Raw genomic sequence first — 23,428 nt, 5'->3', positions numbered from 1 at the left:
TCTTTCGTTAAACTGCGGATCCCGTGCCCTCAAACAGTGCATTAAGCGATTCAATCTGCATAGTATGCAGTTACTGAATTACCAGAAGTCAGAGATTCGCTTTTATGTCTTTGGCGAAATCCCGAACGAGGTTGCTAATAGGTTACGTTAACGTTTATGCATTTATAATGAAGTTGTACAGATCGAATACGAAACATTTGCAGAATCCAAAGGTGTTGTTCCACTATTTTGAGCTTATGAAAATTAATAAAAGAAAGTTTCTGTTTTTCGCCACTAATCAAGAACATTTTTATCTTGCGCGGGAACCCGCTGGCTATCAAGAAGTTATTGATGATCTCAGTTTCTGTGTCTTTGTCCCTAACGGTGTTTGCTCGAATCGAGTTTGTCTCGAGAAGGTTCTCAGAAGTTCTCTCGCGACTCGTCGAGCGACGTTATGATTTCCTATGGCGCCTCCCGTCGTTGTTTTCGCTCCGAGGGACAACAATGGTAAGAAACATGCGAGTGGTTACCCCAGCCGATGACGAGGCACAGTCTCAGCTTGATGTTGTCCGCGGTGAAAGTTTTCACGACCAGCAGGAACAGGTACAGCCCTGGAACCAGAGGGGGAGAGAAAGAGGGTGTACACGTTCACTCGGTTCGATGCATAATTCATGGAGAGCGAAAACTAAGTTATTCGTGCCGGTTGGCTCCATTAGCCGGTTACCACTGTTGACGGTTGTTAATTCGTCGACCGCCGGGGGAAGCGAGGGGAAAAAGTTTTTCCAATCTCCCCGGGCCTCCTCGACTCTCGAGCCGCGCGAGTTAACACTTGAATGACGGCTAATTACCTTCCACGAACATCCAGAAGTAGTTGGTCAGCTGGAAGTAGTTCAGCATCGACAGGAACACGATACAGGTCGGCACGTCCGGCTGCATGGACACCTGAGCATCGTCATCGTCGTCGTTATCAGTGCAGACAATGCAACGCGGTTCGATTCAGTCTTAACCCCTTAACCTACAACTACGTGTGAGACACGTGGTCCGGTATTTGGGCGATAACTGGCCCGTAAATGACCCATGTAAATAGACCCGCTGCGCGATCTTGTTCACGTTTTGGGCTCAGGCTGTTGAAACGTAAGTCGTAGGTTAAGGGGTTCAATCGGGGTCACAACCTTTTATACACATTCGATCAGTCCCAAGTCGCGGTCATAATCCTTTATAGTCACCTCACCGGTTCTAAATCGCGGTCACAGCATTCTCCACTGATCTCATCGCTTCTAAATCGCGGTCATGCCTCTGTCGAGTAATTCGATTAGTCCTAAATTGCGGTCGCAACCCTTTATAGTCACTCCGCCAGTCCCAAATGGCAGTTTCCGCCTTCTATACCGATTCCATCAGTTCTAAAACGCGGCGATAACACCTTGCAGTCGCATCACTTTAATCTCGTCCACAGCTCACTATAGTCGCGTCAATGGCGTCAAACCGCGACCGTAGAAAGCGAATAGAGTCGCCTGGTGTATGCACAGCATACCAACAGGCCCGTAACATTATGGCAAAGTGGTTAATTGTTGCCAATTAACCGGGAAACGATTCTTCCTCGACATAGCACGTCGGAGGAATATTCGGGCTTGCTCGAACGCATTTTCCATTAGTTGCAAAATTTCGCTGGAGAGCCGGCCAGCGAGTCGGCGGATAGGCAAATTAATTACAGCCGTTGAGTGGCCGTCGGCTGCTCCGGTTTTTCAATAATTAAAAGCCAGACGCGAACGATGGAAATCGTTACGCGCAACGCCAATGAAATCACGCCCCCGCTCCGACTGAAAATGGATTCTAATGCGTTACGACTTTCTCTGACGAAACAGACATCTGGCCGCCATTTTGGTCCATCGACTTTCCTCCAATCGATGCGACACGCGTTTCAAACGTTTCTTGACAAATGTTTGTTCGAAACACGTGACAGAACGTCCACGAGTGCCTAAAGTATCGAGAGTTATTTTTATTTATAGAAATAGAAAAAATATTTTTATTGGGTTTGTCAAAATGATTACGAAGGTTGTGACTATAATTTGGGACTAACTACGCAACTATAAAGCATTGCGACTACCATTTTGCACTGACAACGTAAAGAGTTGTAACCATTTTTCGAGTCCAGAAACCGATTACAAATTTGTAATTACACAGGTGACTACAGTGAATCGTTATTATCATGTAAATCCAACCACATACCCGTAGAGTTATGGAAGCAATTTGGAACTGATAATGCGACTGCAACGAGTCGTAGCAGTGATCTAGGGCCGACAGCACGATCGCAAAAATTCATAAAGGCGATTCTGATTTCACAAGGTTATTACAGCGAGTCACGAACGAGATTTATGTTCATTTCGATCAGTGATCGTTCCAAAAAATTTGCAATCAACCTGTAGAATCGCGGACAATATATTCCATCCTTGGACGGTTTTCCGCGTTCGTTTTACCACACCTAATTTGCAAGTCCGACTTTGGAACACGGCGCGCAACAGTTCGCATAATGCCCGGTTGATAATTTTAATCTCCTTTAAGTCTACTCAATATCGTACATTTAAATTTCTTCCATTTTTATTTCATTAAATAATTTACTTTGATTTTATGGAATTTTTCAGGTTTCTAGTTTGGCAGTCAAAGTGTTAAACGAACTCTCGTTAATGTGCGTAACATATTCAGAGGGATGAATTTTTTTTTTTTCTCAACAAAATTGATTTTATGTGCGGGCAAGCGTTGGCGATTCCGTTTCCTCCAAAGGAGTTATTGTAATTTCGTGTTGCAGCAACAAGTGGCGGTGTGTTTTCGTTTCGAGGCAGTTTTTTTCCAGGTCAAAAGCTTTTGAAACTCTGTTTCCTCTCTCTCTCTCGCGCGCAAACGCGCACATGCGCGCCGCCTCTTGTTTTTCATTAATGCTCAAGAGAGCGCAGGTTGCCCGCACACACCCGGAAATTAGAGAAGTTCTCGACTGGCGCCGGAGTAGAGACGATTTTTGCAAAGGGACAAACAACGGTGGAACAACGCGAAACGAAAACGAAACGCACCTGCATCACGCTGTTCATGATCCACATCATGTCCGCCAGTATGTAGGTGAGCATCAGGTTCGTGTGGATGTTGTTCTTGATGCACCTCAGCTCCCTGCAACAAACGTTTAACACGTTACAATCATTTTTCCAGAATTGAATATGAACGATGTCCCAATTTCAATCTCAAAATATTCGGAGGCATTAATTAGCATATATTTGAAAATTCTTTCAAAAAAAAACCCGCAGTCCATTAATTTTGTTACAATCAGTCGGCGACGTGGACGATAATTAGCTACCATAAAATTCGCGCAAAAGGTAACAAACTTCTAGAAGTAACAATTTCACACACAGTTCCTTCGCTGAGGCTCGTAAAATTTTTACGGAACACAAACGAACGCGGCAAAAGAATTGCCGCATTTCAGTCACGACCGAGTTCGTTCGCTTTTGGATTCAAAAACGGAAAAACTTGCCGACGTTCCCCGGGGACAGTAGAGTTCCGGGAAAACGTTGGACGGAATCCGATAATTTCAACGCTTCCGTATAATTCGCCGGGAATTCGTTACGGGGGCACAATTTTTACGCGAGAATTTGATCGCGAGGAGTAACTTCGCGTAACACCGAGCACCGTAGGAATCGCTAATTCTCTCCACTTCGTTTCTCGAGATTGCGTTGGCCTGTAAAAAAAAAAAAAATAATAAAAGAACCGAGGCTCTTCGTTGTTCCAGCGAATTGGCCAGTGATTTATCGTTCGCTATGATCCCCGACCGTTCGCGCGAACTGTTTCGCTGGAATAAGGGAGATAGCACGGGATCCTGGCGAGTTCCTCGAGCTCGTATATCAAATTCCGAGTTTTAAATAGTTTGATCCCAGTTTTGTTGCTAGCGAGGACCAAGATAAACGACGGGCCAGACTGTTACCGCCGAAGCAATCTCACGGCAGCGCAAAGCCAAATTATTTTGAGCGGGAGAAAGAGACGCTTGAGGAATTGTTTACGACTGTCAAGATGGCCGCTTGTGTCCCTTACTGTTCAAAAGACCGGATTTTTATGCAAAATAAGAATCGTCTATATTAAATACAAGACACAGGAGCTGCGTAGAAATTTACTTCTTTTCTTAATAATTTTATTCAGTTGGAAACACGTATGAAACCTACTCTTCTATATTCGATTGTAAACCATGTGCTCGCTAATGACCTAGTTGTTAATGCGACCACTTTAAAATAAACGATATATAAAAAAAAAAGTATTACTAAATTTCTTAAAAGTTTTTACTGTTTCACGATCGATCGTTATTGTTATTTCTTCCCCGCCGTGGTTGCGCGACCCCCACCCTTCATTTGTCGGTTCTCCCACTCTCTTCAGCGTCAATCCTAGCTTGACTTTATCCCTAGAGTGGGAGGCATTGAGAAGAGGGGAGAGAAACAGTGTGCGGCCCGCGGGCCAGTGTCGCCAGATCAAGACTTGTTCCCCCACTCTAATTTCCCCTTCTTCGCCTTCCACAGTCACGCGACGCTTTTCGTCTCTGTCGCGCATACTCCGGCCCTGGCAGAGAGAGGGTAACCTTTTCCCCTCGATTCGTGCTCCCTCCCCTCATCTGGCGACACTGGCCACCAGTTTCCCGGCTCTGCCGCAGAACAAAGGCGCTTACTGGAAGCGAACAATGGGTGGTCTTGTCTGAATTGAGACAAAAAATGCTCATCCCTGACGTACAACGTCGGTTCAGAGGTACACAGTAAGCGTCTGTCGTTCGAAAAAGTATCCAATCGTGTAGCCGACGATCATTCTTCGAACGAGAATCCACGCGGCCGGCTAACGCGATTAATTTATTATTCCGAGGAGATTGCGGAAGCGACAGGAGTCCGGGCGTGTAGCGCGGAAACAGAGCGGAAACTCGGAGCGTTGCTGGCCGGTTGATATTTATTTCAACTGCGGAACCCGACCGCAAACAAAAGAGGTCAGCATCAAGCCCTCGAAAACTTGCCACGAAACGGGAGTAATGCGCCCGGGAACAGCGAAGACGGGCAGGATAACGACAGTTAAGCTCCTTTGGTCCTGTCGCTCGCGAATAAGAGGCATTCCGTGTTACTATATTCATTTAGGATGTCCAAACGGTTTTCCCGTAGAACCGCAATTTTAGGGGAGATTGGGGCATTGACGGTCACTCGAGCAATACTTATAACAAGATGCAAAATATTGGGTGAAATAAAGTTTTAAGAACTGAAATTATTCGTTTGTTCGTACAATAAAAAGAAAAGTGGGTTCATCTAAAGGAAAATAAAAAGGATATCTTTGGCTACCATTGCCTATTTGAAAAAATCGTTTCAATTTTGTTTGTTACTGCAACAAGACTATCGAGTTCGAGCAAAATGGCTCGCCCGGCAGCAACGAGGTGGAACTTATCGGATAAACATTCACTCCGGCAATTAATGCTAGCCTGTCGGAGTCGAGTTTCGCGAATTGTCTCCACAATCTGCTCCGAATTCGACGAATTCCCTGCTTCCGTTACATTCTGTTTCCCTCGAACGTCCATTGTTTGCGCGCGGAACGTCTGTATTCGTCTCGCGGCAGTATCCCAACGCAAGCGTATTCATTCGCAGGAGTCTTTACGCATAATGCCGCACGGAAGAAGGGACTTTTATACTCAGTGAAAATTCGACCACACTTCCAGCTACTAGGTTCGCCCTCTTGTCTCCGCAGGAGTCCATTATCCACGGAAACATTCACCGGCACGGTGGATTATACACGCGAATTCCGTTTCGTATTCCGAGGCGGTTCGAGTCATCTATGAATCTCAATGAAATCAAAATACACCGCGAATCGATAAAGTGTCGCGGTTCAAAGTGGACGTGCCTCGATGTGCACGTGAAAATGTCCGTTAATTATGCTAAATTCACGGTTTGCTGGGCCCGGTACTTCGAGACAATTACGTAGAAAACCCGATTTCACGCGCGATATAGTTTCGGCGAATCGGGAATGCCACACGCTGATTCGCGAATGAATGCAAATTAGTTTTTTTTTTTTTAATAATCTGCGTGCTCGATTTTTGGAGATTCGCTTCCGATGATTAATTTGAAAGACGGTTTAGAAATTGATTGTCTGATACCCGGAACAAAAAGAATTTGACGAGATAATTTCCGTAAGTAGAAAGAAAGAATTACTAAAAATTACTATGTCCTCGACACAAATTCTTCTATTTCTCCGTCGCGTTCGTTCCATCGGCTCGCGTAATTCATTTTCGCACGGCGCGAAACGGGATTTGCAGCGAAACGAGCGTTCGCAACAGGTAAAGGGGGCCCCGCGTAAGTTAATTATCGGGACGGAATGAAGCTCATAGGTGGAAGATTAAGAACCACCGGGGGCGGCAATCCCGGAAATGCGGGGAACACGCGAACCCTGTTGGATACACGAAACGCCGTGATATTTTATTAAGCACGGCCGGGATTCGGAACGTACACATCCGTGGCGAATCCCGTGGTTCCCGGTGAGTGTAAATTATTGACGCCACACACAATGCACCTGTGCAGTCTAGCGCTACCTGAATGAACTATGAATGAACTAAGTGCGCCGAGAAACGAAATATCGCGACGATCGTGCCCTCGGTTCCCTTCGCCTCGACGGCAACGAAGTTAACCCCCTGTGAATATTTCAGGTAATATCGTTTACGTCAGGTGTGCAGTAATGTCTCGATTCCAATGCGGGCGAGCTGCGGGACCTAAACGTTGCTTATATCGTGCGGGGACTCTGTTTCTCGGTATAAACGTCCTCGTAGCTTCTGTACCCTGACGCAAACAATTTTTACTTTGCATAACAACGGGACAGGATTCTATGCATTTAAATACCTTTATGTTAAAAAATACTGTTGCGCTGTTTCCGAGTGACTAAAATTGTTTAAAAAAAGGAATAAATGAGAATTTTTAATTTGCATACAAATGAGTACATTAAATGCAAAACAGTAAATACTAATGAACAGTTAGAACGAACGTTTAATTAGCAGGGTTGCAGATGAAAGAATCGCGACTGAAATCAAACGGACCTGATAACCTCCGTCTGGGACCGATCGATTGAGCATCCGGTTGCAAAGGGAACGTTGTTGGCCATTGTTGTCGAATTCTGTATTCGGTCGAGCGGATTCGAACGTTCGGCGCAGTTTGGTCAGAAATCGATGCGCGAAATTCTGGAATCGAGTTTGTGCAGCTCGACCGTTGCGGCGCATCGCCAGTACGAGTCGGAACAGCTATCACCGGAGATGCAAGTGCAGCCGACCGTTTAACACGACAGAAGAAAACGACCTTTCACGTAGCCCTGCGCTCTTAATCATTTATTAAACCGGCAGTTGCCCGGAACACGGTGTTTCCACACGGGAAATCGTGCTCCATCTACGTCGAATAACCCGATCGCACAGAGAACTTTCTATTCTTGGCTGTATTTTTCCTCTGGCACTCTGCTCGGCGTAAACTCGTTAACAATAGAAGCGCGCGGGGTCTCATCAGTCATTCAATCGGGAAAGTTGAAAGCATTTACGCAGCAGTTCACCGTCGACTAGCATTTTCTTCTCCAAATTTTCACTTACAATGCTGCTATTTCGAAGTTTTATGTTTGCGTACTTTTTATTTCCACTGAAACGCGATTCGTTATTAATCAATATCGATAGCGGAAAAGATTATTAGTTAAATATAAAGTCCTGTTTATTCCGTGTCCAGATGTACAATTCATGATCATAAAATGCGAAAAAACTAATCCCTTTTTAACACAGGTCAACTTCAACGAACATTTTCAAAGTCAAAACTTGCCCCTAGATATTTTCCCTTATTTTCTCCTTGTTCCGCAATGCTTCAGCTTGAATATAAAAAAAGTTTCATCGCTCTATCTTGATTTGATCAAGAGTTATACAATTTTGTCCCAAAAATGACCAAATACTGCAGCTGCGTCTCCACACGAGTGCAACTATCGAGGCTCGATATTTTCCTAAAATCTTCCACCATCGGAAAAGAACTTTCTCAATAGTTAAACTATCCTGTTACCTATTTTCAATGAAAATAAAATAAAATATAATATTTTAATACGAATGATTTGCATACGAGTGATAAAACCAACGAGATGAAAGTAAATAACGCGTGTTTAGACATCGGAGTGGAATAAATAACTAGAGTGAAACGAAATGTCAGAGGCATTTATCCATAAAATCGTCCATCACGTTCATGGAAACGTTTAGGGAACGATATTCCGGTCTCGCGTCGCGATTTCGTTTTTATTTCAGCGTTTTCGACGATATTGCCGCGAACACGTCAGCTATCATTTCGTCGTTAAGCACACGGGGAACGGAATTAAAACAATACTACGACCGGCGTTAACGGAACAAAACGTTTGGAACGTTCACGGTTTCAGCTTCGCAACGATCTTGCGTACGTGCCTCGCGAGAATTTTCACTTCTCTTCAGCGAGACAGACGTTTCTCCTGCGCGACGTCACCGATATTATATACTTAATTTCCGCTAAGTCCCGGCCGCGTTTTTATCAATGCCGGCCGGCAGTTTTATTCTTATATTTATAGTCGACGCCCCCGGCGGAATGACACCCCAGAGAACGTTACCCTCTCCGGTGATGATAAAGACGGAACGATTATGCTTAACCATGATACCCTTCGTTACGCCCGGGAATTTTAGTTGTGCCGGCGAAATTCTCTTAAACACAATTTTGCTAAAGGTGATTAATATTATCCGTTTATCGTCTCGCCCGGTGGAGGGTGCTTTATTGTGTAATTAATTCGAGGTTAAATGATTTCCTGATAAATATCGGCCAACTGCTTCCAATGCTTCCGCAAACTCTAACACGGGTCAGCAAAATTTCCGATGGTTTGAGACACTTTCGGACAGCTTCACACGCATCTGAAAGCTCATACACAAATAGTAACTTTAGAAGACAATTTCTGACAGTTTCAGACAGCCTCAGACGCAGCCGAAAGCTCAATCACAGCTTGCAAATGCTCAAGAATATTTCAGACAGTCGCAGACAGTCTCACACACTTTCAGACAGCTTCAGACGCAGCCGAAAGCTCAAACGCAGCTTGCAAATGCTCAATAAAATTTCAGACAGTTTCAGACAGCTTCAGACGCAGCTGAAAGCTCATACACAAATAGTAACTGCAGAAGAAAATTTCTGACAGTTTCAGACAGCCTCAGACGCAGCCGAAAGCTCAATCACAGCTTGCAAATGCTCAAGAATATTTCAGACACTTTCAGACAGCTTCAGACGCAGCCGAAAGCTCAAACACAGCTTGCAAATGCTCAATAAAATTCCAGACAGCTTCAGACAGCTTCAGACGCAGCCAAAAGCTCAATCACAGCTTGCAAATGCTCAAGAATATTGCAGACAGTTTCACACACATTCAGACCGCTTCAGACGCAGCTGAAAGCTCAAATACAGCTTGCAAATGCTCAATAAAATTTCAGACAGTTTCAGACAGCTTCAGACGCAGCTGAAAGCTCAAACACAGATGGTAACTGCAGAAGAAAATTTCTGACAGCTTCAGACAGCTTCAGACGCAGCAGAAAGCTCAATCACAGCTTGAAAATGCTCAAGAATATTTCAGACAGTTTCAGACACTTTCAGACAGCTTCAGACGCAACCGAAAGCTCAAACACAGCTTGCAAATGCTCAAGAATATTTCAGACAGTTTCAGACACTTTCAGACAGCTTCATACGCAGCCGAAAGCTCAAACACAGCTTGCAAATGCTCAAGAATATTTCAGACAGTTTCACACACATTCAGACCGCTTCAGACGCAGCCGAAAGCTCAAACACAGCTTGCAAATGCTCAAGAATATTTCAGACAGTTTCAGACACTTTCAGACCGCTTCAGACGCAGCCGAAAGCTCAACCACAGTTTGTACCCGCTCAAGAAAAATTGGGACACTCTCATAGCCACTTACTGTTACGTTCGAAGCAACTTTACACTGCGATGGTTGTAATAATTCTTTAAAAAAAAAAATATCGAAAAGAGGAGCAGTGGAGTTTTCTTACTTGCAGTAGAGGAATATCGAGACGGCGACGATCAACGTGAACAAAGAGAGGCTGTAACCGATGAAGTAGATCATGGTCGAGACGATTTCCGTTCCGCCTTCGATCGGGGTGTCGTGCACGTGTTGGCAGAAACTATAGTCGGAATGGTTGCTCCAGGTCCCGTCGGGCAGGCACCATCGGGTCACGTTCTCTGGAAGAACAAAGGTCACGGAGCCGGGTATTAGTATTCACGGTTTAATGCTCAATTTTTCAACGGGCTACTCCCGCGAGATGTATAATGACTTTATTACCGGCGAAGCGAGCCCCGGGGAACGTCAGACGGAATACGAAACACGGTTCACTTGCTAGAGGAGACGGCCTCCGAAGTATCGTGACGGTTAGGACCTTAAGCGAGAGGTCCTCGAAACTTTCAACCTGCTTCCGCTCTCCGGAGAGACTTTTTAAACGACGCGAACGACGATTCTGCTTCTTTCGTGCTGTCTGGTATCAATTGTACTTTTCAACGTGACGTAACGCGGCCCGGAATCGTTGGGGAAGGTTCGCCGAAGTTTGTAAAATGGGGTACGAAGTCCTGGGACCTTCAACGCGACGTTCCAGAACGTTCGGAGCTGGTTTAAAGCCTGTCGAGGGCATTCCTAAACAGTGTATGCGACAATTATACTTCAGCAGCAATTTTCAATGGGACCATAATATACCCGAAATGGTTAAGGGAGGATTGTTATAATTTAAAGCAGAGCAACAGACTGAAGGTAAAATTAATTAACCTCGAATCTCATTGAGGTCTAGACGTCGCGATTTTTCTGCATCCCTTTAAGGTCCTTTTTCTTAATTTTAGCTCAGGGGAGGGTCGCAGAGTGCTCGGGACAGTAGGGGACGGTTTATATGAATTATTTTTGCCAGGCAAAAAGGAAGGTCGGTCGCTTTCAATACCTCTTCTGGCGTTTTTCGACAGTAACGAAGCTGCACAGAGGAGCTCGCAATTTTCCCTCCCTCGTCTAAAACTTTTCATCGACTCGCAATCAATATTTCCCCGTGTGCAGCGTTTAAATATAAATGTCACGGGACCGCCCCGTTGCCGGAAGCGTGCGGGATTCGAGGATTTCTCGCAGATAATTTCCCGACCCGCCAGTGATTCACGTGTCGCCCTAAACGCCTTCTTATCTTGCTCGCAGGATATACTGAAGAGCGTGGGCGTGTCACCGCGACGTTCAACGTTTCGAAACTTCCGGGGGCTCGATCGAAATATCAGACAATAAATCCTGCCTCATCCGTGCTTTTTTCGAACCGAAAAGGGCTTTTCAATGCCGTTTTGTAATCATACGATGCTTGCAATTTTTATTTTTCAAACTCTGTCCATGGAAAATATGTTTTGTAGATAAACCTACGGTAAAAATGAACACTCCGTTTATTTTCAAATTGTGTATTAAGTCAACCAAAACGGAAGGAACTGACAAAGCTTGTATCAGTAGGGCTGGAATTATAATAATTTGTCCCGATTGAATATGTTAAAAAATGCATTCGATAATTGTTCTTTTTGTGTCACTACATAGAAAAACTATACACTCATAGGGACTGTATTAATTTGCACGGATCGAACACGTTACAAAAGTACACTCGAAGCAGCTGCAAAATTGTAACAAAACCCGACCGTTATTGGAAAATTCACAATTTTGCAAAATTTCTTTGTGTCCCATAAATCCCTTCGAATATCTGTTTCGACATTTTTCTTTGTGAGTAAATGGCTTTGAGTTGCGGAAAATGTACATTGGAACGAAATGGTCCCGAGGCATTTTGCGTCAACCCTTCGGCAAGGGTCGAAAGTTCACTAGCGTGATCAATTTGCATATTCTACTTTGTATTCAGTCTCCCCTTGAAGGAATGATTATCATTTTATTATTACAAAATATAATTTCGAAGACGAACCACTGGAAAAATTAAAAAATCAATTAAAATCAAGAAAAGACAACATTTAATTCGAGATGATTAAAATTCTACCGATACATTTATAGAAAATTATTCAACAAGTTTGTTCCATTGAACGTGTATTAAGATAATAATTGTTCAAGGTTTGATTAAATACAGTCGTTTTTTACTGAAAGAATAATATAAAAACCTCGCTTTCAGTGTTTCGTAGTTTCAACGTTGAAAAGACTATTCCAACAATTTCACAATTTTCGCTAGTCTCGTGGAGCTCGATGAATTTCTAAAAATTCATTCAGCGTACAATATCATTCGTTACAATTTAAAAAAAAACAGGTTAGTCAATTTTCACATTGTATTTACAATTTAGCTACTACATTGTAATTTAATTATCACCTCAATATTATAAAATGCGTATTCGGTGCTAAACCAATGACAAACATTAAAAATGGCACCTAAAAGCCACAGTAAAGAATTACATAACCAGAATGACAAATTTTGCAATTTTTTACCGGCACTTTTGAACGTCCCATAAATTCCAAAAAATTCTACAGTTTCTCTTCGTCGGTGCAACTGAACAATCCAAAAAAATTAAACAGAAGGATGCCGTCATTAATCTTTTAAAACAATTAGAGAAGTAAAAAAATTCTTGGTTCTGCTTCTAGCAACGAATGCAGAGAAGTTTTACGTTTCGGAACTACTTATTACTTGGTCCAGCAGTGATCCGTCGAAAATCTGACGACAAAAGGTATCGCGTGTCGCCGCGGCCATTTATATAAACCGTCACGGATATCGGTCGGCGTTTGCATTATTCAGGGCCGACGAAAGAAAGTGGCGGGCCAATCGATAAAAAGACACGATATGGAGGGCCCTAAAACAGGACTCGGCTCGGCCTTGTTGGAAACAAGTTTCTTCATTTGCATCGGCCGGCCGCGCGATGTCCAACGTTCGTCACACCTTCGTCACACTGTTGGATAATTAATGAACGAACGCAATACACGTCGTCGCACCCGCGGGGAACGAGACCTTCGTTGAATATTCCCTTCTTTGAAATCACCCTCGCGAATTCATTAGGAAAGAGAGAGGGAGGGAGAGAGTGCCAAGATCAAAGACCGGCCAGGAGTCCTGCATATTCGCTAAAGCTTTATGCTATATGCGTTGGGTCACCGAGCGACGCCATTTTCTTTCACTAGGGCACAAAAATTGAAAATTTAATTATCCGGATAATCGCGCGACGTTAAAATGATATACTCGTGTGCACGTTGCTCGCCTGCTCCGTACTGGAGCAGTGTGTCGTTTATTATTATTAAACCGCGGACCTTGCAAAATAAAAATTGTTTGCTCCAAGTTCACCAAAGAGAAGCTTAATAGTACTTTCATAAAATACGAAGTCTGAACATTATTTCACTTCCACTCTAATTGCGTTACTATTATTATTATTTATTTATACTTCAGGCCTTCAGCCTGTTGCAAAAGGGTGATTAGGTTCTCATACTCAATTTAACCCTGTACAATGTATTGATTGACTAGTGTCGTAAATAAATTAGTATACCAGATGAAAAAGTGACTAGTAAATACAAGTCTTGTGCATATTATCTTCCAATGTGCAGCTTTTACCACAGACTGTACGTGATGCATTTCCATTATAGTAATATGCACATTAATTTGATCGTTTAATATTTGATCATTCAACAACGTATTATACATTTCATTGCATTGTCTAAATAATGTATGAATGTGAAATTTAATATTTATGGTAAAACCGATACTACGATACCTTAAAAATCATTTTCAGATAATGGTAAATGCAATCACAAACAGAGATTTATTCTAAAAGCAGGCAACAATATTTACGGGGGAAAAAAAAAGAATTCGCATTATTTATCCAAGAAAACAGGGCGAGGGACTCGTCCGCGAAATTTCAGGCCGAGAAAAGGGAGAAGTACATCAGACAAGCTCCTAGGAATCCTCGTTTCGCGAAAATTAGTCTCCGGTTTCCTAACAAAATGGCGGCCGGCCGAGGTCCATCTGACGAGGTTTCGCCGCTCACGACCATTCAGGGGAAATCCTTGGTATAGCTCCTTTCTTACGACTCGGATCCTTTTCTCCATTGTATAGCATTATCCCGGTGCTTCTTGGATCCCCAGAAAAAAAAAGAGATCGAGCTCTCTACATCCCCACAATTCTCGCGTAGAGCAAACAATTTTCCATCTTAGAGTAATACGTGTCCGCCGGATCCGCCGTCATTTTTAAGGGACCCAGCAAGCGCAAACTTTGCGACTTTCGCCGAAAGTTTGACAGGAGTTACAAAGTCTAAGACGTGAGCAGCAGCTTCCAGTTTCGACCCATGAGACGGGAAAATTTCGTGGCTCGTGTAGTTTCTCCGGTTCGTTCTGATGCAATTCATTAAGCTCGTTCGCAACAATTCATCCGCGATGTTCCGACTCTGCGGAGTTTCGAAGCGGAAACGAAGAGTTTCGTGTATAGTAATGTGTTGGTACATTATCTGTAATACTCTTCGAATACATTATCATAAATTTTTGGGGTCGGACTCGAGAGCTGCGCCACTAAAACGCGCTGGATCTCGCTCGTCCGCCATTCTCTTCGTTAGCGAGGGCGAGGATGTTCCCTTTTCAATTCCGCTGATTTTTCTTGTACTCACCGAAGTGTAATAAGGGCAAGATAGTTTTAATATGTATAAAATTAACTTTTTACGATGATCTTTAACACTGCCAACTCAACCACCATAAAGATTGAGTAAATCAAGACGACGTATTTACATAGTCAAACAAAAATTGTTTTACTTACGTTTCACTGTCTACAAATTTATTATTATTACAATTGGAGGTTCCGTCGTGTTCCTAAGAACAACTCGAACAATTTTCTATACCGTAATGTCTGTTCACCATCAAATTCGAAAGAATTATTTCCATGGACACGTCGGCAACGGCTCAAAATGGAGTCCGCTGTTCAGTGAACTGGGCAGGCGGGGCGTTCGCATAATCGCGCTCGGTCAGCAATATTTGCGAACTTTCCGGGTAAATTTCGCGACAGGTATTTGCCGTGGTGCAAAAATATCGGCGAAGAGACCCATTGTGCGCCCTTTGTGACAGATTCGTTCGAACGCAGTTTAAAACGAGGGGTCGGCAGAAAATTGCGATCCCGTTTGCCATGGGAATATTGAATGATAATCGAGGGGGTATTGCGTCGAATCAGTTTCCACGGGGAAAATCGGATTTTTCTGCGTTATTCCTATCGGCGTGGCCGCTCTTCCGCCGCGGACAAAGGAAACGTAGAATTGGAAAGGAATCGAAGCGGATCTAATTTCCTCTGGCCGGACCGATTCGCGGTAAACGATGACTGTCGCCGGAATGGAAATCTTGCCATTTAACTGTAACAGTCTTTCGTAATATTCCTAATCCTGCGAACGATCCTTTTATTTCGTTCAAGTCGCAGGATCGTTCGTCTTGCTCCTGCAGCGGCTGCTGACAACTTCCTCTGGCGCAGAGAAGTTGGCATGCTTTTATATTAATTTTGTTTCGAAGGAATTTTTCGTACTGTTATTAATGACGACTGCTTTTCAACTGTGATCGGCTTTTTTAATATCGCTAATTCTGCGAACGTTCCATTTGTTTCGTTAAACTGTCACGAGCGCTCGCTTCTGGCATACTGACAAGTGCTTCTGGCACAGAAAAATTGACGTTCCTTCGTAATTATTTTATATTAATTTTGTTCACGTAGAAATTTTTGTACTGTTACAATTCACAGTTTAGGAAGTCGTTCTGTGCTGGTTTCAGTAACACTAGGCCAAGGGACCCTATCGCCTATATTAATTATACTTATTTGTAAAGCATAATGAATATTAAACAGAAGAGATAATCAATTTTTGTATTTATTATGCTCTAAAAATAAGTATAATTAATATAGACACAGTAGTTGATACCCCCACAGTAATTAGACACAATGACACAAGTATTTATTGTCAATACAATTAGTAAAGGAACTTGTTTAAAATTAGAAAGAACGAGGGAATTGTAGTCGGAAGAAGACTTTAAATGTTAATATTTTTTTTTGTTATTGTTTTAAAGAGTTTGTGAGAAATGAACGTTTGGAATCATTGCTGTGATATTTTATTGTCCTGACTGAGAAAAAAAACGGAGATTAATCGTGAACGTTACGCAACAGTGACAGCCACCATTTTGCACGTGGTATGTGAAATGAATATTATGCAAGTTTTTAGTCAACGGTACAATGCATTGTGTAATATCCTCGGGATCTTCTGGATCTTCTTTGTTGAACTTCTTTCATATTTTCCAAACGGTTGCATTTAATTAAAAGCTACGACTGGGGAACACAATGCCCGGGGTTGTTAAAAGTTGTAAGAAGTGCAAGCCGAGGATTGATCAATAATTCAACGTAGAATGAAATCTCCGTTCTCAGTTCAATAATGTTTAACGATCGGAAATCTCGAAAGTGGTGAGCTCAATCATTCAAGACTCAAACTCATGAAACTCAACCGGCGTGTTCGTTGTCTTACTATAAAATATTTCAGAGACCGTTTCCCAGGAAGCGGTCAAAGACTGAAAATTTAAAAGTCATATTAATACAGAAAAGTGTTTAACGCGATCGACAGACACTTCCAAGGATACTTAATTGATATCATCTCTGGCAGAGCCGGTAGAATCGACGACAGAGTAGATTATAAGTTTTTCATCAGGCAGAAACTTCATTTTTCATCGTCTAGCCGGTGCGCCTCGAACGTCGAACATCACGATCACACTTTATTCTCTCTTTGACATTGATAGAGTTGTAAAAATGGCGGGATGCTGCGCTTGTCGTCTTCTACCTCAAAAAATCGGGTAGACAAATTACATTTAATAATTTAGCCTTCGAAGATATTCGACTTCGATCACGAAAATTGAAAAACTCCTACGAAAATCCAGGAGGTCCATCAATCGTTCAAAAATTCATATTTTCATCTCAAGATCAGAACTTGGATGAAGTTATCAAAATGGCGGAACACTGCATCTGTCGTGTTGTACTTCAAAAAATCCGGTAGACAAATTACGTTTAATAATTTAGCAAAAATATTCGACTTCAATCACGAAAATTGAAAGGCTCGTATAAAAATCCATAAAGGCCATTAATAATTCAAGAATTCGTGCCTTTCATTCGAGATGATGGACATTGATGAAGTTGTGAAAATGGCGGAACGCTACCGCCCGTCGTTTGTAACCTCAAAAAGTGTGGTAGAAGCATTGTATTTCGTAATTCGAGATCTCAAAATAACTCCACCCGCAAAATATTTAAAATGCATTAGAAAATTCCATGGACAATTCGAGATCGTATATTTCGGAGAAAAATGGCTGCTACCGTTGTGTTCTGCTTCCCAAAACGAGGTGGAAACATTCTGCTTAATTGCAAGACACAGGAGCCACATAGACATGTATTGTATATTAAATTCGCCAAATATTTGGACTGTTTTGCACTGGAAACCTACACCACAAGCCCAAAACCCGTAGTCTATTAACAAACAATGAGGGGACGTAATACATGTATGATAATAATGTAGAACCATAGGAGCGCTCGATTTCATTCATGAAGAGAGTTTCGGATTCAGTAAAAGCCCGCCGGAGCGATCGATAATTCAACAGTCGACAATCGTGCGCAGAAGAATGAAGTCGCGTTGATCTATATCCGGCGTTTAAATGATTCAGGAGATCGATGGTCGGTCTCGGCGCTATTAATATCTCTCGCGCAGAAATGATTTCACGTTGAAACTTACGCGGTAATGGCCGACGCGCATATTTCATTGACAGAGCAATGCACCGTTTATAATCCGTAATTCTCCGTAATGCATAATAATTCCGATCTAAGCTGCTTCGGGCTGCCTCGATCGATAATCCCGCTTGTTTCGCGACTTCCGAGAGGACCGTTGCACCGTGCATCGCATGCAGAGACTGCGCCGCATGTTCTCTGCAAATTCCAATATGTCAACATCAAACGCGAGCGGAATTGAAAGGGGCTGGAAAAAAAAAATAAAATCGAGCGTGTTTTTCTCGTATTTGCCCGTGTAATGCTGTCTGTACACTGCAATCATGCGAGGCCACGATACCGAAGAAAATCCAATTAAATTGCTCCCGAAGTCGCCGGTTAATTTCGAACAATAATTTTCTGCTGATTCGATTATACGAAGAATTTTCGCCGGTTGTAACGTCGCCGTACGGACCGAGAGCTGTTTGTGTAATGGACGTTTTATATCGAATGTTGCCAGCATAAATGTATCCTTTGGCCTCATTACCTTTATATTATACTTACTCGGCGTTGCAATTTCCACCGCTGCAGTCGAGATTGCAGTTAACGCGAAATTAACGGAGACAATTTAACTTGAGCAGAATGCTATCGTTAGACTGAGCGCATCTTTACGGTTTCACGGTGTAGGAAATCCTCGAAATATAACGAAACAGAATTTATAGAATTTTTGTAGAGCGAAAATTGTGGACAGAAGAGTGGAGAATTTGATTTACGAAATTTCAGAGGGGAGCGAAAATTAAAATTAAAATTTACTTACGGATGCAATGCTTCATTCCATCATGTACATCGAACATCGCAAATAATTTCATTCGTTCAAAGCGGAGAATTCATTCAGAAAATTCTTAGAAGGAACCAGAAATAAAATGAAACCATTTTTAAAAACTACAATTTCTGTTGTTTTTTTTTCACGTGAAATGTTAAACCAACACAAAATCCAATATTACTTCTCTCTCAGTCTGCAGATTAAGAATCACATTAATTTGTAAGATTTTATGATAAATTATTTCTCCGTTCCGAAGTGCTCAAAGAGTTCAATAGGTCTTTCACAAACCTTTTCGACGAACGGATCCGATCAATATCTTTTGCTTAGCAGAGTTTCGTAGATGTCGGACCAGTTAGTGTTTAATAATTACTCTGCCGCGAAGCAAACGGGACGCTTCATTAGGAACGACGATCCAATTAAATTCTGATTAATAAACATTCCCAATCCGGCCTTTGAAGTTCGTTGAAAATTCCGGTCGATCGAAGGGCCCTCTCGTCGAAGCGTTTCGTAAGGTAATGGTCCGAGGCTCATGAGCTGGAAACACGTTAAGCCGCAGGAAACGTTAAGTCAGACTTGGTTATAAGATCGTACATTAATTATCAGGCCGCGCCCCCTAGATGTAAGCGTGATTAAAGTGGAACGTAATGAGTTGTTTATCCTTCCGTTTGCTGTTCCACGGATGAGCTTACGGCTACACGCTCGCCGCAGTAAATTGTACGGATGGATTCCTCAATGATTGTTATGCTGCGTGTACACTTGGGAGCCGTTATCGAGAGTGCCACTTTCATTTGCCCGCGAAATTATAACTTCGCAGCTTTATTATCTAGACCCCGTACGAGTTGCATTGAATATCTGCTTTTTTCGACCGAATTTTCGTTTGTTAGGCTGCGTCTCCACTTGGAAGCCATTGTCGAGAGAAGTTCACTCCCAAAAATTTGGATTGTTTTGTGTCTCATTTCTGAGGATTGAAATAAATGTAAGTAGCGATTTAGTGTCATAAATGAACCTTTGTTCCTTAAGCTGTGTATCCACTAGGGAGTTCTGCTTCCAAAATGAATTTCTCCGTGCTTCGAGTACCAAAGCAATATTAACCGAGACGTTTGCTTAAATATGAATTCCCTATGCTGCCTATCCACCCGAGAGAAATCTGCTCCCCGCAAAAACCGTCAAGTAGTCAGCAAATAACGTAACCGTGCAAAATCCGATATCAAAGGGTCGTCGTCAAAAGTCCATACTTAACCGGATTCATTCGACACTTGACAATTGAATTTCTCGATGGGAATTACATTTATCACCGACGCGTCGCAAGCCTCGAATATACATACAATTTGCACGGGGAGTGGCCGGTAACCGGGACACAATGGCGCGTCAATCAATACATTAAGCAGATTGTCTGGTAAATTCGCGACCGCGGGGAACAAAAATCATTATTTGACAATGGTTGCCGTCTCTCCTCCGTCGAATTCGATTCGGCTCGTTATCGATCTTGAGCGAGGAGGCTTACAATCCCCTCGCAATTCAATCTTCCAGTTTGCTGATGATTCCCTGAGCCCTTTTAATGTTCTCGCTGACACGGCGCCATTCTAACTCGATATTCCACGCGAACTCTTATTAATTGGGCTCTCTGAAGTCTTATCAATGTATTTTCTTCTTGGGAAAATTCGTTGTGCTGAAAATATTGTAAAAGTTGAAGCGGGGCTTTGTCTCGTGCCGATTCGTCGTGATAAAAATACTGTAAAAGCAGAAACAGCATTTTGCAGATACTTTAACGCGATGAACCGTGTTTCATGTATAACTTCGTTGAAAATTTTGTATATAAAATGAGCATGAACTTATCGCAGATACGTATAGAGTCTGGTTATAGTCCTTGAATATTGTATGACGGATACAAAGTACACAGAACATATGGAAACGCATAAAATGAAACTGTGGGTCTTCCTGCAAATTTCCATTTTCAAGGATTATTTTATGGAAGCTAAAATACAGGAAAAATCGCATTTTTCAACGAGGAAATTTCTTTGGAAAAAAAATATTTAAATTCGTTGGTACGCAGAGTTCTTTATATTGAAACATTTTTTGCTACAAATACCTTCGGATCTGTAGTCCAGTAACGATTCTGCGAATCTTTGTAAAGAGGATCAAGAATTTAAAAGAGATTCCAATTTTTCCTGAACAACCAACACTTCGACAAGACTCGACTTGAAGTGAATCTTTTTATGCGGAGCATTGTCTCCGGGATAACCGACATCGAAAGTTCGGCTCCGATGTATCAGTATTCTCGCGGAGCGCGAACGACAAGACACGCGTTATCCGAGTTCTAATCGACAGCACGATGGCCCCATAAATTTCCAAGTTCGATCATATTCGAACAAGCTTCGGTTCGTATCTACGCTTTATTCTTACAAGTTGTCGCAACGATCCATAAAAAATTTTCTAGCAAAACGTTTCATGGAAAATGAATATTTCTCTTTTTAGTATAATAACGCAACACGCAGTGGTGAATTGAAATTTTTCTGCTGGCATGATCGATGGAAAATTCACGGTGAAACCTTAGTAACGTAATAAGTAGTATACCTCTGCGCGCGGTGGCACAGTGTAAAGTAGATAAATCAGCGCGTGGTCGGCCGCGCGGCTAGTAGAGCGCGACTGGCTGTAGTCAGACCCGGACGAAGTGGCCACAATGCATTCAACAAAATTCGTTTCACTGCGGGATTTGCTTCTCTAACCCTTGTACATTTGTTCGGACGAATTTGCCTGGAAATCAGCGCGCTGTTTTTAGTTGTAATTCTTGTCGAGAGGTATGAATTAATTTCACATTAATCGTTTATACTGCGCGTCAACTGTGACTCGATTTAATTGTTAAATAACAGGCCACTAAAAAATTGGTTCTGTTGTTCTTGAGTAAGGAACCGTAAAAATTTCAATAAACGTAAAATAAAAGATACTGTCGTCTCGCCGGCGATGGTACGTTTGATGTTAAGAAAATTGCGAGGCTTTTGACGATCGAATTCAGATTCGGGATCGGTTTGCTCGGGAGAGAGGTGCTTGATCGAGCAATTACGGGAAATTATCCGAGGGCCGGGGTCGTACGAAAGAGAACGCACGAGGAAATAAAAATAATTGCTCGACGTTGCCGTAATGAGAAACGTTTTCCGCCGGGGAATCGACGCGGACGACGCGAAATCGAATTACACGGGACTCGATTAACGGCCGCGGCACAAAGCAATTACAACGGCGAACGGTAATTTGATTTATCGTTTGTCTTCGACGGTAAAATTCGAGCCAGTGCCAATTACATTTAGCCTCCTTTTCTGAATTTTCTTTTTTTTTAAGGGTATCTTCGAAGGTGTTACAGCAACAAACGTAAAGAGAACCATCGAGTAGCGAAAGAACATTGGACTGATTAAAAGTTAGAGCTTCCGAGAACGGTTATCGAGTTTCGAGATCGTCGAAGTATTGAGCTACATTGTTACACCTGAAGAGCACAGTTAATGCGCGTTACCTGCTGATTTCGATTCGGTGTTGCTTCGGAACGCGTTTAAAAAATGTTATAACCAAGCTACGATTTTTGAAAATAATGTTTTCGAATGTTAACTTTTATCATTGTATTCGTGACGTTTTCCTGATTAATATGACACCCGACACGATACAGTTTGGAATATGGTTACTCGTTTAATCCACGATTTTGTGGAATCTCGATTATCCGAACAGGACCAGTGGAACGCGAGTGTTTGAATAATTATAGATTGAATTATTCGCATGTGAAATACAAATAATAGAGGGTAATGGATCATTCAGATATCTGTGGAAACGCTTTTTTAAATAATAATGAAATCATTTATCTATTATTCAAATTCGGAAGTTCCGCAAAGGGTCCCCGATTTGCAATTAATCACTAACTATCGTTAATACTGTGGCAGCAGCACGTCATTTATGTGTCGTTATACAATTTAGCACCATTTCGGAGATTAAAGGGTTCCTTTCAACCCTATGGATTAAACCTTCGCACAGATCCAATTAGTATCGCTGACGATCGATGGAGATTTCCGTCGATTGCCATATTTCAAACAACGATCCTCGATCGCAATGTTTTCGCAACACCGTGACGCACTCTAATCCTGAAACCGTTCGAAATGGTCGCGTTTTATAAATACTGAAGTGCACTTGAACAACAGTTCGCGTGCACTCACAAAAATCGTCTATTTTTTATTGGTGAAAAAGTGCAGACACGATCTTCGCTATACTGTTAACTTTTAATCGCCCTGTACATTCAGAAAACTATAAAATTGTATTAAATTCTGAAGTTTTGTCCGATGCTATTTCCGCGACACCCGGTGTATGAATCTGGGATGACAAATTCTATGCGTCCGCGTGTATTCGCGAGATCTGTTCATAATTTCCGGGCTCGCTTATTTCCGGCCTGAAATTAAGACCGGCTTAAGCTGGCAGCTTAGGCACGTCAATTTTAAGATGATAGCTGGCAGGAGATTTCACAGAAGGATTTATTTCGAAAAGTTATTAGAAATCTTCACGCCGATAATCCCTGCGAGATCTCCAAGTATTGTTCCCCGATACTTTTTACATTATTATCTTCTGCCACTTGCGATTTCGACCGAACTTCTCATCAAAAGTCTCCCGGCGTATTCTACCCTCCAGATGCTACAGGTTGTTTCAAAATAAAATTTTCGTCCCTTGGATCGTGTCCCAATACGTTTCATACACTTTCGAATTATCTAGTGACTGTGTATTAAAAGTATTTGTTCCATAATTTTCACAATTACTGTACAGGCTGTTTCATTTCTTGGACGACCAAAAGGAATAATATACGTCTTGTAACTTTTATTAGAAAAAAATTTAATATACAAATTTGTACATAACTAGAAATGTCCCA

The 23,428-nt window shown here is 42.3% G+C and overlaps 1 protein-coding gene across 3 annotated transcripts in view; it reads right to left on the bottom strand.

Annotated features, from left to right (window-relative positions):
• Window positions 1-23,428, bottom strand: part of Dh44-r1 (Diuretic hormone 44 receptor 1) — a 71,754-nt gene that overhangs the window by 7,268 nt on the left and 41,058 nt on the right. For all 3 annotated transcript variants that reach the window (XM_076798586.1, XM_076798587.1, XM_076798585.1), the window contains exons 2-5: window positions 10,041-10,230; window positions 3,042-3,135; window positions 828-921; window positions 510-590 (exon numbers count right to left, since the gene is read on the bottom strand). In XM_076798586.1, coding sequence (XP_076654701.1) covers window positions 510-590; window positions 828-921; window positions 3,042-3,135; window positions 10,041-10,230 — 459 coding nt within the window. The remainder of the gene's footprint in view (window positions 1-509; window positions 591-827; window positions 922-3,041; window positions 3,136-10,040; window positions 10,231-23,428) is intronic.

This window comes from Halictus rubicundus, chromosome 12 (assembly GCF_050948215.1).
Source record: "Halictus rubicundus isolate RS-2024b chromosome 12, iyHalRubi1_principal, whole genome shotgun sequence".
Classification (NCBI taxonomy): Eukaryota; Metazoa; Arthropoda; class Insecta; order Hymenoptera; family Halictidae; genus Halictus; species Halictus rubicundus.
This window is presented reverse-complemented; position numbering and strand designations above follow the sequence as displayed.